The following is an 18064-nucleotide window of genomic DNA, read 5'->3' as shown; positions in this document are numbered from 1 at the left end:
TACAGACTAGGAAAATGTGTAATAACACTGTTTGGTTAATTCTAAATCTAGAGAAATCGCTGACTGAACATAACAAAAATACAACAGCACATAGTACGAAAGTTGAGTTGTGCTTAAATCAAGAACCGGTTCCAGTTGAGAACTGGTTCTGTACCATTGGAATTGTATTACTCCAAGCTCAGTTCTGACAGTTTATCACAAAACAATAACATCAAACTCATACTTCTGCACTGCAGGAAACTTGCAACAAAAAGGAGTCATGGTGGACAGGAAGAAATGGTCCAAAGCGTGGCTTCATTTCACAAGAAAGGTGTTGACAGTGTTGGTTGTAAAGCAGCGTTTCCCTCTACTTGGTAGAAAATCACTCATTTTCAACCCAACGTTTTATTTCACTCTTTTCAAACTAACTAATTTTTAGTCACACACCTGTGTGAGTTGCGTGTGCTGCAGCGACTGAGTGGAGGCCAGAGGCTTCTCTGTGCGCAGCTGCCTATCTAGCATCTATCAGTGGCCTGCACGTGAGACTTTTAGGGGACATCTGTAAATTGTAGCTGGAGAAAACAACCTGAGTATTACACTGTCGTTCTAAACTGCATCTGCAACTCTCTGCATGCACATCAGTCACAGGCCACTCCACCCACCACCACAAGTAAATTCTCAACCTGTGGGAAACACTGTAATGTCTGTAAAATGGTCATTTCAAATATGGATGGAAACATCGGCAATATGCAGAAACATCCTTCTGTGCTACATGGGCTTAAACCTGAGAGCGACTGCATCCTAACTGAGCAGCATGTCCGTTATCAGGGGTAAATTTCCTCTGTTATAATCACATTAGTGACACGCAGGAAAGGCTTAGCTGATTTTTTCTTTGACTAAAAAAAGCTAAATGTAAAGGAATGCTGTACATACCATATACTTTCTCATTTCTCATACTTTCTCATCCATTTTAGATGTTGACAGACAGAGTGTTCCCATCCCTAGCTGTACTATAAAAGTGGTAGAAGTGTTTATCAGTAGGCTCTTGTGACAAGCTTTTACAGTTAAATGAAAATCACATCAAACACAAAAATTGTTCAGACCGGTTTCATGACAAAATTCGTCTTTTTGTTTCCCCAAATTTAGTCTGGAAATATTTTCATTGAAAATAAAAATCAATCTGAAAGAGAATAATTAGGGCTTTTGGCTTTACTTTGTCAAGTGTTGCAGCTGAAAGAGAAACCAGCAGAGATGTTGTGGACCTGTAAGTGAAGAGCAGCTCCAGGTTCAGTGTTTTATAGGGATATTCATTTAGGTAGATTTGGCTTTTTTCTATTGTCTTGATTTATAATACTGTGTCCTTTAGTGGTTACTGTTCATGTGTTTTTGTTCTGTCAACCTTTAGATCAGAATATAGGAAAAGTCTGAGCTATACAGAGCTCCTCCGCTGATGTCAACACATTAGCCAGCAAAGCGTAGACATGGTAACACAGGGAATATTATAGTGTAGCTGTACTTGTTCCTCAGGCTGTGCATTAGGTAGATGCTAAGACAAAATAAAAAGCCACTGTGGTATAATTAAAATTCATTTCTTTAACTGAATAATCTATTATTCCCCCTTCTAATCGCTCAGACTTCCAACTTGCATAATTGGAAGTGATTTTTGGTTGGGGTCCAAAATACTGAAGTCCAATTTTACTCCTTATGGGAGCTTCATTAGCTGTTTATCTCTGCTGTAGTAGTCAGATCTGCAGCTGATCCAACTGAAAGTCATTGTTGAGGATTAAGTTGGTTTTTTTTGTTTGTTTTTTTGTTTCCCTATCATACAGCATATTCAGTGAGACTCCCTTTTAACAGCGCCCCCTTATAGAAATGATTTCCTGTGTTTGAATACACTGCCTTTCATCTCTGTAGGTTTTCACCTGCAGGTCAAATCTTTAGGAAATTCTAAACTGCACGTACAATAGAAGATTGTGTTAATGGAATTAGATTACTTTTGGATTACATATACAGAGCACTGATGGAGGTTATTTCCACAGGTGCTTGTATTCTTTTTCTCTTAGCTGATGTGCAGCTTTAAACAGAAGACAGGAGGTGATATGAGGAGAGAATTGTTTTACACAGCTACTCCTACAGTTAGTCTTGCACATGAATTTGAGGAAACATCTGAAAACGTGAATGATACTGATACGAGTAGTTTTCAAATGCAGTGTCTCCCACTGCAAATTATTGTTTGAAGTGCTGACTGTCTGTTGCATTCTGGGAGGTTCTCAGTACCCTTTTCTTTCTGTGGCAGGGGCTGTTGTGTGATTTTGCTCCATTCATCAGTGCTGTGGTCTGTGGTTAATCGGACAGATTCAGTTAAGCTTTAAATAAGCTGCCATTGCTTATGTGAGACCATTTGATTTAATGATCCAGTCAATTTTTTTAACATCCAAAGTTCAGCACAAACACCGCTCTGATGTTTTTTTCCTTTGTGTAACATATTCATTTGCAACCGTTAATACACATAAAATGACTCATTTCCAACAGTGTTTCTAATCAAGATCAGAGTCAAACGAGTTCTTGAACATACATGTAATACTCTAGTAATGACAGTTCATTACTACGAAAATATTTGAAATTGCATTTTAGCATGAATCTTAGATAAAATGTACATTTCAGATAATATTAAATTGAATTCACATATCATAAACATATGTCTGTACCAAAGATATTTGATTTCCTGCAGCTACATAGTCAGATATTATCCTTTGAAGGCTTTGCAGCATTTCTCCTACAGCAGCAGTACTGTCATGCTAATTTCCTCTTCATTGGTGCTTTGGACTAAGGTTATGCATCGGAGAGATTCAGTTAAGCAGTCAAGAGCTCGAGGAGAGCATTTTGAATAGCTCTGTCTGTCAGCTTATATTTCTGTCTGGAGTCTGAAGGTCGAGTTGAATTGTGGAGTCTTCCTCAGTCCATGAAGAGGATGTTAGGTCAGGGTGCTGCACCTCTGTGTATACAACATCAGTGGCACAGATTCATTCTTCATATCCTGCTTTAGAAAGAGTTTGAAGTAGTTTGTGTTTCTCTGAACTTGGACTTTTGCTTTGTTCAGTCTGAAACACTTTTTTTTTTTCATAAAGGTTATGTTTTTGGTACTGTCAGTTAGCAGGATGTCTTCAAGCTATTTAACAGATTTCAATTATTTCAATTATAATATTAAACATATTAATATATTTAATTATAATTGCTTAGAATTTAATATCATTCATTAAAATTTTGTAACCAAATCAAATGCACACATCAGCTCCAAATGATCCCAAAAAATTTGGGGGCTATGCAGTGACTTCAGGAAATATTCAGTTTTTTGCACATTTTATAATGTTTAAATTTAATTTTAGAAGGATAAATTTGCCATTTCAGCCCATTAAGCTACAATCCATAATGACAAAGCAAAAACAATCTTTTAGAATTTTTTCCAAATTTATCAAAACTGAATTCTCTCATTTACAAAAGTATTCAGACCTTGTGCTGTGGCCCTTTAAATTGTGCTTCTGGTGCTTCTTATTTCCTTTAATTATCCTTGAGACTTGTCCAGAACTTGATATGAGTCCACCTCTGGCAAACTGAATAGATTGGGCATAGTGTACAAAAGCGCAGATAAGGTCCCACAAAAAAAAGAAAAGACAAAAACTGAGCCATGAAGACAAAGGAAGTCTCTGTAGACCTCTGTGGTAAAGCTGCACTGAGCCATAGATCAGGGAAAGGGTATAAAACCATTTATAAAGCTTCCTGAGTTCCCAGGAGCATGGTGGCCTCAATAACTATGAAATGAAAGAAGTTTGAAACCACAAGGACTCTTCGTAGAGTTGGCTGTCTGGCCAAACTGAGTAACCAGGCAAGGAGGACCTTGGTCAGGGAGGTGACCAAAAACCCAACAGGTTCTTGGGGGAGACTGGTCAGACATGAGGGAAGGATGAATGCAGTCAGGTACAGGGAGCTCCTTGAAGAAAGACTTTCCCAGGGTGTACCTCTGCTTTCTGATGAATGTGTGCTGTGATAGACTCACTGTGACCCTAAACAGAAATATACATGTGGGAAATGGAATAAAAGGATTGAAGCCAAATGTTATGTAATTCTTCAAACTCAAAGTTGACATGAACAGTGTTCATTTTAATGAGAATTTAATATTGGTAGCTCATTATAAAAGTGTGCTCTGTTTCACCCGTTTCTAGGCATCACATGTACTCTTCCATTCTCATAGTTGATTATTTGTCAATATATACTTTCAGTTTTGTTTATTAGGCAGCGGATTTATTTGGTTTTTTGTAATCAGTGTGTGTATTATTTTCTTTATTATGACTGTAGAATTATTTAATTTGTAAAATTTGAGAAAATAGTAAAAACAAAAATATGCAGTCCCCAAATCCTAGGGACATGTCCTGGTTGTGTTTGACCAGTAAGACTTAAGAATAATCAAATCTGTCAATGCTTAATTTTCTGTTGATCAACTAATCAACAGTATTAGTTGATAACTTTCAGGTAAATTGGCCAGAAGACATGAAGGCTCCAAATTTTAGGCTGTATTTTGGGATTCAGTCTTTATAAAAACTTAGTTTCATGTTGGGTGAATGAAATCAGATGAAAATCTCTGTATAAACTGTATAAAAAAGAAAAATAAAACACACATCAAACAAACAAAGAAAAACTCAGTAGGCTCCAGTATCTACTGTTTATACTGTTTATGAATCCTCCTCTGACTGCTGCTGGTCAGGACATCCCAGTTCATGTCCAGCTTACTTAGTTCACAGTGCAATGATTCAAGCGTACAGTATCTATCTGTGTCTGAATGTGTGTGTGCGTTTGTGTGTGTGTGTGCGTGTGTGTGCGTGTGTGTGCGTGTGTGTGTGTTTGTTTGAACACTCTCATGATTAGTGTTTTCAGTGACTGGCTGGCTGATAGGGTTGATTTGTCCGACAGTGCTGTGTGTCAGGCAGCCTCAGCGTCCGCACTGGAGAACATGAGTGAAGGAGCGGATAATTGATAGTGACAAGGCGCTCCCAGCCTTAATTGCTGCTGGTGAATTAGATTACCTTTTCAAAGTGCCTTCATTAGCAGAGGGAGAGCCATACCAATGGTCCCCTGATTGGCCTCATATTGTTTTGCTGTGAACCTGCTCTGGCAGGGCACTAGGATGTGTGTGTATGTTTGTGATGGAGTGTGTGTTTGTTGTGGTTGGTGTGAAATTGCTCACTAATTTTCATGTATAGCTGTAGTTTTACGGTGTGTACATGTGTGTATGTTGCACACATCCGGTGTCAATAATGTCAGGTTGTCAAAGTGACACATTTAGCAGCAAGTGTTTAATCTGTCTTTATGGGCCACTGGTTGCTTTTACAGTTTTAAAGGGTGTGTGTGTCTCTGGGATTGTCGTGGCTACTCCAGTGCAGTGGGCATGAATGGAAAACTGCGTCTAAAATACTGAACGCAGTGTGTATTTTCAGAAACAATAACCCGGTTACTCACTGGAACTGAAGTCTGCTGAAGAAATGGTCCCCATGAAAACTGTTGACAGTGAGGTCTGTGTGAGAATGTAATAAAGACCCAAGTGCTGAGAAAGGCAGACAAAGAAGACACACAAGGAGCTTTATTAACTCGGCAAAGCAAAAACTCTACAGCCGACATGGGGATGTATTTATTCTTTCCTAATGCAGTGCAGTGGCTGCACTCATTTGTCACTTTCACTCTTCTTACAGCTCATGAGATATGGATTCAGATGATTGGCACTGACAGAGAAAAAGGGGATCATTTCTTAATAAATCTGAAGAGAAATGACAATAAAACCTGAGTTTAACCTGAGCTTGAAGCCCAGTCCTAGAAAATGACCTGTCAGGTTTCGGCCTGCTAATGAGATGTAGAGTTTGAACTACTAAAACTGGGCTTTCATTCATATACAGTTCTGAAAAGAGCAAATATTAGGCAACAGGTGAAGTCAGTGATGAGACGTGGTGAAGTGTTGGTTAGAACTGCCACTCAGGCACAGGATCAGCACCATGGACAGCGACTCAGTGTACAGCCCCATCAGTGTGGTTATCAGGAGTCACTTACTCTGTTTGTGGACACAGATGTGGGCAAGTGGACAGGATATCAGCCATGACACGACTGATCCACATTAAGTACAGTGTTTTTGCTCAGTGGCATAAATTTTTTTTGTGTCTCTGCTGTCACTTACGGTATAGTTCTTAAGTCACAGAGGGCTGCAGACTCATGCCAGATGAAGGCCCAGGTCCTCATATTACCTTTAATTAAAGTTATGCAGTAAGATTTACTGTTATTGCATTATTATTGTTAATAACTTCTGTGATAAGTGCTGGAAAAACAGTTATCAAAGTTTTTCTGAATTGGTCCCTGGAGAGATTTTTTTCTTCTCTTGTCTCACTACAGTGATATCAAAGATCAAGGTTTGTTAGTTAGCAGGGAATCTTGGCTTCACAGATACTTGAAACCCAAGTTCTCCAGTAGAAGAGAAGTTTCCACCACCCTGCTGCCAGCATAAAAATAAAACACCCTAAAAGCTAAGGGAAGAGAGAGAAAGGATTTTGCAAAGAGCAAACAGTGAAAGTAGAGAGTGGTTATCATTCCATGCAGAGACGGTGACACGAGCATCTTCTTAAAAAAAAAAAAAAAATTTAAAAAAATAACTTTCTGCCCAAATCCAGAAGTCCAAAACCTTATCCCCTCTTCATCCCCTGCAGCACCAGTTTCAGCTCCAGCCATCCTTCCTCATCCCATTTCCATATGTTTCCAGTCACTGCTCCTTCACTAGCCCTCCCAGTACCACCCTCCCCCCCTCAAAAAAAACCCACTGGCATCCCCATTCCTGTCTCATGCTTCATCCCTGGCCCAGCCAGCCTGCAGCCCCCCACTGAGTTAAATGGAGTGTGCCGGTGTCAGGGGAGTCGCGTGTGCTCCGTTCAGCTCAGCTCAGCTGGGCTGCTAGCGTTATAAACTTACTGTGTGATTATTGTCAGAGCGAGACTCCTCCACCCAGGAGGTCTGCACTGATGGACACTGTGTCACCGGGTACAGCCAGCCATGGAAGGTGAGATGGGAGAGCGAAGGAGCGGGCGAACACTGGAGATAGAAACAGGGGTGAGAAAACCACAGGGAGAGGGAAGAGAAGCACCGTTGGTATTGGGTGGTTGGGATTGAGGGAGAAAGGAGAGGAGAGGATAGAGGAAAGAGAACACGCAGGAGGGGAAAGAATCATCAAAGGAAAGAAAAAGCCAAGCTGAGCAAGGAAAGCCTGATGTATACCTGTCGCAGCAGACAAAGACAAGGGAAGACACACAGGGAGTGATATAAAGAGGGAAAAGCAGAAGAATGATGTGCCCTGAGAAGAAAGAGAAGCAGCAGGGAAATCGGGGGAGGAGAGGAAAAGAGAGTGAGATGGGGAGGGTCGGTGGGAAAGAAAAGCAAAGAGAGAAATTAGAGAGAAAATTTTCAAGCGAGTGATGTGTGCTGTGATTGTTTTCTCTCTCTCGCTCCCTCTCCATCTCTCTCTCTCTCTCTCTCTCTCTCCCTCTCCGTCTCTCTCTCTCTCTCTGTGTCTCGCTCTAAACGGTCGGGATGTGGCCTGTATCTGCCGGCAAGAAGGAACTCAATTTGGGACAATTTACTCGGCAGTCTCAGCCCTGATGCACCTCAGGGACAGAGAATAGAGAGAATGAAAGTGAAGGAAGATAGAATCAGCAAGCACACACACACACACACACACACACACACACACACACACACACACACACACTCCTGCGTGTGCGCGCACACACAATGTGCGCCTTGCACACAATTGCCGCCGAGTAGATTTCACTTAGTTAGTTCTAACTCTCCCAGGCGGTCAATACGATTGAGTTTATAAGGCTTGGAAATGAAAAGCCCAGGATAAGGTTAGATAAACTGTGTGCTATTTGATTTCGGCCCACCTCTCGCAGAAAACCCACACAAGACAGATGGTTGGAGGGGATACGCTGAAATCATGTTGTGCACAGGGTCATATGGGTGATTAAGGCTGAATATGTTATATGTTTGACCCTCACACTCAACCTGTATTGGTCTTTGTCATGATGAAACACTTGCATGATTTGCCAAACTGCATCTTTTTGTATTCTTATTGTAGTTTTTAAGGGCACAATATTTTAACAGATTCTTTAAGAAGACGCTCAACCAAGAAAGTCTTGCCTTGAAAATGTGGGGTTTTCTATCCTGACCACAGATTATGTTTCCATGCTGACAGGTCGGCAGCCTGGAGGGTCTGTACAGCCTGAGAGACAGTAGGTGGCGCTCTGACAGAGCCACCTTTGAGGACACACTTGTGACTTCAGCAGGGGTGAGTATTTTTAAGTGTACCTATAAATGAATAGTCTGCTAAATAAAATATGCTTCAGACAGTAGGTTCTGGAGAGTGGATCATGCTGCATGTTCCCAAAAGAAGTGACTCCGAGGTTGTTGTGTTTTTTTTTTGGCTTGACTCGCACTGTCTGTGTAACACAGCGGGAAATGGATTTGTAACTACAGCAAATCACAGTGTTCGGATACTTAGACGCGAGGGTTTGATACATTTAACATGGCCACGTCAAGGTGAATTCACACTCTGGCATCACTTCTGATTTTACACAGCATGTATATGCAAATGGAACTTCATTTGGCTGGCGTTGCTGTTTTAATCAGGGTCTAGTGTTGATTAGTGAGAAGGGAAAAAAAGAAAAAAGAAACAGAGCCATGTGGTGAGTAATGGCTGAAAGTTGTTTACCTTGCTTGTCTAGCTCGTGTGCCTGTTCCACCCGATATCACTTTGTGCCCCCCCCCCCCCTCCCTCGCTACCTTCAACAAGCCGTTCTGCATCACCCTCGGAGCACACAATGCAGCCTCCTCGCCGGGCTTCCGTTGCCAGGGAAACCGTCACCCGCGGAGACATCCCGTGACAGCGCAGGGTGAGGGCGGAGGGACGGGAGGGAGTATCGGAGATGTGACTTTGGCCCCGTGCTCTCTCCAGAGTGCACCAGACCTCTGGCCCTTCCCCAGCACACTGCCCCTTTAGTGACACACAAAAACACAACGCACAAAGCGGCACTGCCTTTGTACACACAGGCCACACATGCACGCAGCAAGGACACACAAGCAAGAGCAAGAGAATGAAATGGACAGAAAGTAAAAGAGCGAGAGACTCCAAACTTTCTGATTCAGAGTTATCATCTGAATCAGTATGTGTGTGATTAATTTAAGTAATTTATGCGCAATCTCCAGTGACTCCATGTATGGTTCATGATTTCATTAAACTGTAACTTTAATTACTTTTCTACCATGGTAACTTTAGGTGAAAATGAATTTGCACCCCTAAAATGCCCCACATTTTGTAATGAGTCTTAAATTTAATGGATTGCACAAATAATGTTTGGGATAATGAACAATTGCACACTTAGACATCGCAGCTCCTTACAAGACACTGCTGCATACTTAAATACCTTTTTACTGAGCTCTGTTTGTTGCCTGTTTTGTCTTATGTGAAGTTATCTGTTTTAACACTGAGGCGAGAAAACTCTTCTCCAATAACGCTAACTTGAACCCAACAGAAAATCCTCTTTAATTGGACGATCATTTCCTTGTCCTTAAACCAATCAGACTAATAGAATCCGCTTTAATTGCATTTTCGAGCTGAAAACAGTCAATATTGTAATAGCTTTATGGAAGAAGTATTTATGGGGTTATGTGTTGCCAAACACAATTACAGTGTGTTAGCTACAGTAGCTGGCCAGCTGCCAAAGCCTGAGCTATCCTCCATCCGCCCACCTCTGACCAGACCTCTGTCTATACAAACCTGTGTGCTGCCTCTCACTCTGCATCACACACTGTACTTTGCAGCACATGGCAGGTGGGTTATATTATAGAGCTCACTAATTGCTGCGCCATGCAAGGTTGAGTAGGATGCAAGGTTGAGACAGAGTTAATGTTAGTTTAATGCTTCTTTTACTGTCTGCTGAGGTAAAAGCAGTGTTACTAGTTACAGTAACATGATAAGGTATCTTCGGGGGATCACACATAAAGTTTTTAGATGCTTGTTGCTATAATTCTTTGAAGTTTTGAACTTAAAATGAAAGCGTTTGCTAGAAAAGTCATGTTGAAGTTACATCTTTGGAACATCAGGAGAGACGACCAGGTTGCACCATCTGAAGCCAGACTGATAGATGATGTTAAAGTAACATGCTCTGAGGAAAAGTCTAATGACCTTGTCCTGCCTGATGCTGATCCTCTTCAATTAGTTTTATTTTTGTTGTTATTCTAACTTAAAATGCAATTGTAAAATACATTGTAGAGCAAATACCCTGTACAGTATTTATCTACCTCATAGTTTCCTGTTTCCTGTATACAATAATATGCCTCAGTAAAACTAAACTGCAGTTAAAATGATTTCAACATAGATCAACTAACTGTGCTGCTGCGTAGGAAGCATGTTATACAAGAACATGGCCAAAGTGTGTTGATAAAGAATAACCTTCATGCTCAGTTTACAGACCTTGTTTTATGTTTGTACATGGCAAATAGAACAGTATTACTTATATTGTCCAAACTGACATGTGCTGTTTGACTTTATGAGTATAGATGTTTTCAGAAATGTCTGAATTTCCCCCCATAGTTTGAAAAAAAAAAAACTGTTCCCACTCAAGGTCAAGGTACTCGCTTGTCCTGGAGCTTTTGCCTGCATCACACAGTCATCATTAGTAGAAGTTTACCCAGCTGTCATTTTTTAAGTTTTAATCCAACATCGATACAAAGCCCTAAAACTAAAAATCTATAGTCTGTCTATAGTTCCAGGCCAACTGAGCAAACTTGATCTGCTGAAAGCTGCAGAGCAAGCGAGTAAGTGGGCCTTGAGTGGAGATCGTCCTGTAAACTCAAGCTCATTTCCCTTACTGCATATGGCCTTGCCCATCAGCCCCTGTCGCCTGTCATATCAAATGCTGGCTAAGGTAAATCAGTTCATAGGAGAGACACTCACATGTGCACAGACACACACATGCACAGGTCCATGGTAGTTTCTCAGAGGAGGAGGAGGTGGTTTTGCCGTTATGTTTAAAAGCTACATTGAATTAATCGCGCTGCTAATGACGCTATTACCAAGGTGGTGGAAAAACAGCTCATCCTAAACATGTCAGGGGTCAGAGTCGACACACAGATAGGGACATAACATACACGAGCAGTGACAGACTAACATACATACACATATTAACTTTGGAGGTACAAACAGGAATACAGACACACAAACAACCACAACTCAGTTAACACACACACCGTGTTTACCTCAGACCCTGACTCTGCTCAGTGACCCTCTTTCTAAGTCTTTCAGCTATTTCTAGCAGTTTCATCCTCAAACACACAGTTATGTGTCTGACTGAACTCTCCACTGACCTTTTACAAAATCTCTCACGTAATAAGGGTGTACACCCTGCTGGTGTACTACACACTTAATGCACACATACAGCACACTGCTGTTCACAGTATGTCCCAGGCTTCTGACGTGTTTGAATCCTATTTATTTCCTTGTCTTAACACCCATCCTCAGTTAATCCAAGCTGCAGCTGTTTGGAGGCCATGTCTAACTGTTGCAGCCACGTTAACTTGCGACAAGGCTCTCTGCTGTGAGAGACAGGTTGAAGACATGTGCAGGAGAACTCGTGTTAAGCTGTCTTGAAATAAACTGAAACACTGAGCGAAGTTATCTAAGAAGTGATCGGTTTTCTCACACTACAAGATGTAACCATCTGAAGCCAGGATCAGGTCAATCAATCAGCCAGTCAAACATGGCTCCATCTCCTTTTGACTGACACTTACCCAACTAATGAGATGTTGGCTGATCATTGGCAAAAAAAATGGTTTGGTATTTATTTGCGCTGAGCAAACAGAGAGTGCCGAACGTCAGTATGCAGCGTGACACCACTGCATGTGTTTGAACATGTAGTAGATACTATTTTTAACTACCAAGTCTGTTTTTGCCTGATAGTTTGTAATTTGTGAAATCTACTCAATGCTAAAAATAACTTTGTCTGAAATCACTATACTTACTATATTTACTGTCAGCCATTTTGAATGTCTTTATCCTGAGTGTGAGATTCATGCACTGTAGTGGACTATAAAATTCCCATAATGAAGTTTAAAAGCGCGTATTGCATGTTCACGGTTTTAACAAGAGACTAACAAATCCACAGTGCATAATGTCTTATGTTACAGACTGGAAAATTACAAACATGCAATGCTGCATGATGATGATTCATGAGTGTCCAGGGTCCCACATTACTGCTCACTGCAGAGTAATCTTTGAGTGTCTAACACATAGGGAATAGTGAATGGGTGAACAAGGGAGTGATTTTGGTTGCAGCCTTAGCCACTCACCTTTTATATGTGTAGAGAAAACTTGCATGATAAGCACATTCAGCGCCTATAAAAACCCAGAGACTTTCACCTGTGGTTATTTCATGTTGTGGGCCACTGTGTCATGAGCAGTTGTGTGTTATTTTACTGACAGATGTTACTGACTCTGTCAAGATCACACTTGTTATGTAGCAAATAGTCAGGCTACAGTCTGAGAGCCTGACCCTGTGTGTTACATGTTTTTTCGTGAGTGTGTTTCTGTTCCCCTGATCTGACCGTCTGACTTACATGGAGATGCAAGACTGAACTATTGCAGCATTGTAAGCAAAATCTGCAGTCTTGCTTTCTTGGGGTCTCACTGGTGCCCCACATCAGTGGTTAAATAAGAGGACACTCACTTTATAAGTGCAGTGTAGTCTGTTCATAATGCAGCACTAGATTTTCCAGGAAGCTTTATGTGTGCGCTAGAACTTCACAATCAACCCTTTCTTAATCTAAAATCATTTAGAGGCATAAGCGAGCTACCTGCACAGCCTTATTAATTTCATTGTTTTGGCTATAGTGTCATAAACTAGCCTATATATTGGCAGTGCTCAGTTATTTTCAGTATACGTACAGTACTAGTATAAGGCTGTTACATTCATCAGCTTCACAAACAAAACAGGTGGCAAGCTATAAAGCATTATTTAGCTAGTTTTCGCTTACTTAGTACCATCTTGATGCTACAGATGTCTCTCTGTCTATCTCGCTCTCTCTCCCACCCACTCCTCTATCCACACAGGACAGAAAAAAAACATTTGAATGTTCCTTCAATGCTTCCTCTCTGCTGAAGCGTTTGTGTGCTTTTATTTTTTCTTTTTTCCTCCCTTATTTTCCTTTTTTGGCTATTTTTTTTTTTTTTTTAAAGACTCTAGTCACATCCGCAATCCCGCGGCCCTATAAGGAGCTTTCACGCTTTTTGGTTTGCTTTAGATGTTTAATACCCCCTCTCTTTTGTGTCAGGGAGCCGGAGAGGCGTTAAGAAGCGCTGATAAACCCCACTTAGATCCCTTCCTGGCCCGTCACCCCGGCCTGCCGGGCCGCTTTAGCAGAGAACTGATCTGTGACGGCCTGCCACTCAAACTGAGCACTTCTGAAGGCTGACACAATGGAGTGAGCAACACACCAGAGGGCCCGGGGGTGGGCGGGGAGGGGGATGGAGGGAGGGTGAGGCGAAGGAGAGAGAGAAGGCCAAGAGGTGCCCTAGAAGAAGGCTAGAGGAGGGGCCAGAGTGTATCTCCCTGTTATCTTTCTCCTCTCTTTCAGTTTATGCAATTTCCCCCTCCCTCCCATTACAGCTTGCCACTCTAGAGCTCACACTTAACGTGTCTGTGTTCGTTTCACTGGTAATCTTCTGGTTGGTGGTAACACACACGCAGTCTCTCTCTCCTGTCTTTTTTCTCAGTGGTCAGGGCTATCAGTCTTGCAGGTAGAGATGGGAGATTGAATGAAGAGGCAGAGAGTTGGTGGGTGGGGTTGGAGGGTTGAGGACCAGATTGGGATCGGCGGTGCATCGGGGTCTGGGTGCTAGTGACAGTGGGTCATGCGGTGCATTCACTACCGAGTGGCGTCATAGGTCCAGCGAGGGCTGACAGAGCGTCAGGAAGCACAGCATTGTGATTGACAGGCGGTGGGAGTAGGGGTGAGCTTAGGGGGGGGGGGGGGGGGGTGCATGTGGCCGCTGCCTTTCCCAGGGGGCCGTGGGTGGGTAGCGAAGCCCAAAATGTCAGCGCTGATATCTGTGCAGCTCGGCTCGTATCACACTGCTGCAGCTGCCTGCCATCCACTGCATCCACTCATTCATGTAGAGACATGGGAGTATTATGTGCACAAACACACTTTCACACCCACACTTTTCTTTCTGTTTCCTCACCACCTTTCTCAAATGTTCACTTCTATTCACACACACACACACACACACACACACACACACACACACACACACACACACACACACACACACACACACACATTCATCATGGGATGTCTACAAACACACACACATACATACACACACCCACTTTTACTCCCTCCATCTTACTCTTTCTTCTCCTCCTCACATTCAGATTGTGCCTCTATCAGTTCTACCTCAGCCGTTCGATCACGCAAGTGCTCCTCTGCTCTTTTTCTTCCTCACTGTTGGAAAACGATTTCTCCAAACAAGTTTATTTTTTTATGTATCCTGCCTTTGTCTTTTTCTCACTGATCTCAAACCTTGTTCTCTCTGTGCCTATTTCTCCCTTTCCATTTAGCCAGGCTTTTATTCTGAAGAGAGCATTGTCAGAGTCTTTTGTATTTGACGTTGAAGTTGCACCAACTTACTTTGTATTGTAGCATGTGCTGGGCAGCTGTTGAAAGAAGTTCGGTTTATGAAACGTGCTTTTCTGCTTGGTGATGTCATTTTTTAGTGCGTTTACATAGGGACTTTTTTTGTTTACTGTACAGTGTTCTGTGTTTTACTTGTGGTGTGTGTTGCCTCTACGTTTGTTTGTGTGTGTGTGTATGTGCTGCCTATATGTCACAGCTGGATGATGAATGCGCTGACAGTGGAGGGGTCAGTGTCACAGACAGTGTGGTCAATTGCCCCTCGTCCCCTGAGTCTAACCTTGAGCAACACTCCCTAAAGAGTCTCAATCTGCCATTAAGGCCCACGCCTACACACACACACACACACACACACATTCACAGACATTCCCTAGTGAGTGTGTGCCATTAGTAGCTGGCAGGGGCTGGTTTGACAGAGAGCGATTAGCTCCCTATCATGTGTATTGATCACCGTGTCCTGGCTGCTCCTCTAGAGGAGGGGCTGGAAGGGTTTTTACAAGGTAGTTAGGGCGCGCGCACACACACACACACACACACACACACACACACACACACACACCTGTGTATGTTATTATATGTTGCATCATGAATCATATATAAGGGTGTTTCATGTTGTCTATCTGTGTGTGTGTGTACATGGGTGTCATTTACAGAAGCAAGAAGGGTTTCTCTACAGTTTCTGGGACCATATTGATCTATATTTTGGATATATATAATATGTTAGATTTCTATTCAGTTTGGATACCTGCATGGAGAGCAACTCTAATCTGACTGTAAACCATGCATACTGCGAGTAGTTTTTAAAATCACAACGGTGGTGCAGTAAAATGTGTTTACTTTTCTCATATGATAAATTAAGACAATATTTAGAATATCTGTGTGCGTGTGTGTGTGTGTGTATGTGTGTGTGTGTGTTAGGGGGGGGTTGGGGACTGTGATCCAGGCCCATTATGTAGGTGCTGTGAAAATGGTTTTTAAATTGGCAACAGTGGCGCAATAAAATAACTTACTTTAATGACAAATGAGATTTGAGCTCACCCAAACTGTAGTAATCAGCTCTGGATTTCACTCTCTCACAGTGGCTGCATCTTCATTAACCATTAAATATATGACCTGACGATTAAAGAGCATCAGAAAATCTCTGTATCTTGTTTCAGATAAAAATTTTATGGCTAAAGAAGGTCATAATCTCAGTTACTAAGGCTTCACTTCCTCCAGCCAGACCATAATAAGGCCTTCCAGTTACTGGCTGGTGGAAACATACAATTATACTGTGTATGATATGAGCTGATATAAAGCTGTAGCACATGTTAGAGTGTAGCCATGTGTTTTGTTTTTTTTACAAATGTTTTTTCAGTGTAAATGAAAACTAAATGAAAGCTAATGGGTGTGCTTACTGAAACTGTCCATTGCATGTCAATGATAAAGGCTCACTGAGCTGCCCTGGTTGTTGGATCTTGCAGACATTGGGAATCTGCTCACGTCTGTATGTGAGTGATTGTTTAGTATCAGCATTGTGGCATTTATGTAAATGCATGGTGAGTGCAGATATATAGTTGTTAATGAAGGGTAATTGCTTATGATATTCTGATACTTTTGAAAGAAAACACCTAGCAGTTTTTGAGGTTGCAATTTTTGTTTAGTGTATTCAGTCTATACTGTGATGCTATACAGTTTATATATATATATTCTGTTTAGGAACCATACTGTGAATTTACATGTTGAAATTTTACATTTGTCTAAAAATGCCATAGTATGGCTGACATTACATGTGCATAAATAAAGATAATGGCCTTCTCCAGTATATGTGACACGCTGAGCTTATTATATTTTTATTTAACCTCGCCTCAAATCAAGGTAAATCAATATAGGCTCAATCAATCAGACTAGTACAAACATTAATTTAATTACATATGCAGAACTGTACACCTACACCTATCACATCCACTACCTGGCCAGTTCAGTGCAACTCCTAGCTCTCGTTAATTGAGTCTAATTGAAGAACATGAAGGGGGAATAAAGCAAGCAGGCTTTTAGGACATAAAAGACTGCAGCCGCCTCTCAATAGTATTTATTTTCAACCTCTTCCACTCTGATTTAAGTGTAAGAGGACAATAGTGGCCTGACACTGATATGTGCGTGTCTGTGTGTGTGCCTGTGTGCGTCTGTGATCTGTTGTTTGATTTAGTGTGCCCACCTTCACAAGGACCAGCCTCTTATCAGATCAAAGCTGCAAGCAGGCAGCCTATGAAAGAAATTGTGTGTGTGTGTGCATGTGTGTGTGTGCTGCGCAGGGCAGAGGTGTAGGTGAGGCGGGGGTGTTTTCCTTGCTTTTAACCCAGGACAATGGGACTGCAAAGGACAGAGCGAGCGAGTACTCTTTGAACTAATGAAGAGGAAACCTTTTACACTCCTCTATAAAGATGCCCAACTCTACCCTGTGCTGTGGATTTCCCTCTCTTTCAAAATAGAATGAAACAGAATAAGCCAGAATATTTCATTTGCTCAGTTCTTCTCACGGTTTTGCTTTTATCCTCATAAATCCACAGTCCTAGACAGAAAGCCATACAAAGCGAAAATAAGACTTCAGAAATGGATGAAGATTATTAGGGCTGTAGTACATGAGCATCTATTGGGTAAGCCAACGTGTAAATGTACCAAAGTGAGGTGAAAACAGATGACATTTTGTAGTGAGTAAAAGCTACGTGTCTAATGTTTTAGCAGTTGACCAAAGCCAACATTATTATTATTTCATATATTTCTCAAAGAAATTTGTGTTGTGATTTCCAGGTTCACTGGGTGCAGAGGCAGCACAGTCATCATAGAGAGAAACGGGCTCCTGTGATGGAACTGGACCACAGTACTGCTCACAGTAAGTTTTGATTAAAATGCTTTGTTTTTTTTTTTTTTTTTTACAGAGCTAGATATTTAAAGAGCAACTTAACAGTGTGGTTTTCAAACTGAGTCCCGCCCCTTTCAAACAAGCTTGAAGAGCACAGAGAATAAAAGGAAATGCAGAAGTTTCTCAGATGAAATAACAAGAACTGTTTTATTTTTGGCAGAAAGTTGTGTAGAACCACATCACTCACCCCATCATATAATGAAAGGCTGATTGAAAGCTAAATGTTTTGAGCCTTTAATGTCTCAGCTCTGATGTAGATGTGTACTCCTGGGTATGTCAGTGTGTGTCAGTGTGTTGTTACAGGTGCAACAGATGTGATTTTCAATTTTCACGTGTATCATATGAGTGACTGTCTTTAATGAACCTGTAGTTGTCCCTCACGGTAAACAGGTTTATGACTATACTCCCACA

At 41.6% G+C, this 18064-nt stretch overlaps 1 protein-coding gene across 1 annotated transcript in view; it reads left to right on the top strand.

The window, feature by feature from the left end:
- Positions 1 to 18064, top strand: part of LOC121186588 (proprotein convertase subtilisin/kexin type 4-like) — a 155447-nt gene that overhangs the window by 9273 nt on the left and 128110 nt on the right. The window contains exons 3-4 of the mRNA XM_041045364.1: positions 8258 to 8350; positions 17542 to 17623. Coding sequence (XP_040901298.1) covers positions 8258 to 8350; positions 17542 to 17623 — 175 coding nt within the window. The remainder of the gene's footprint in view (positions 1 to 8257; positions 8351 to 17541; positions 17624 to 18064) is intronic.

This window comes from Toxotes jaculatrix, chromosome 8, assembly GCF_017976425.1.
Source record: "Toxotes jaculatrix isolate fToxJac2 chromosome 8, fToxJac2.pri, whole genome shotgun sequence".
In the NCBI taxonomy this organism is placed as follows: Eukaryota; Metazoa; Chordata; class Actinopteri; family Toxotidae; genus Toxotes; species Toxotes jaculatrix.
Note: the sequence above shows the minus strand (reverse complement) of the source record. Positions and strands in the feature narration are given on the sequence as shown.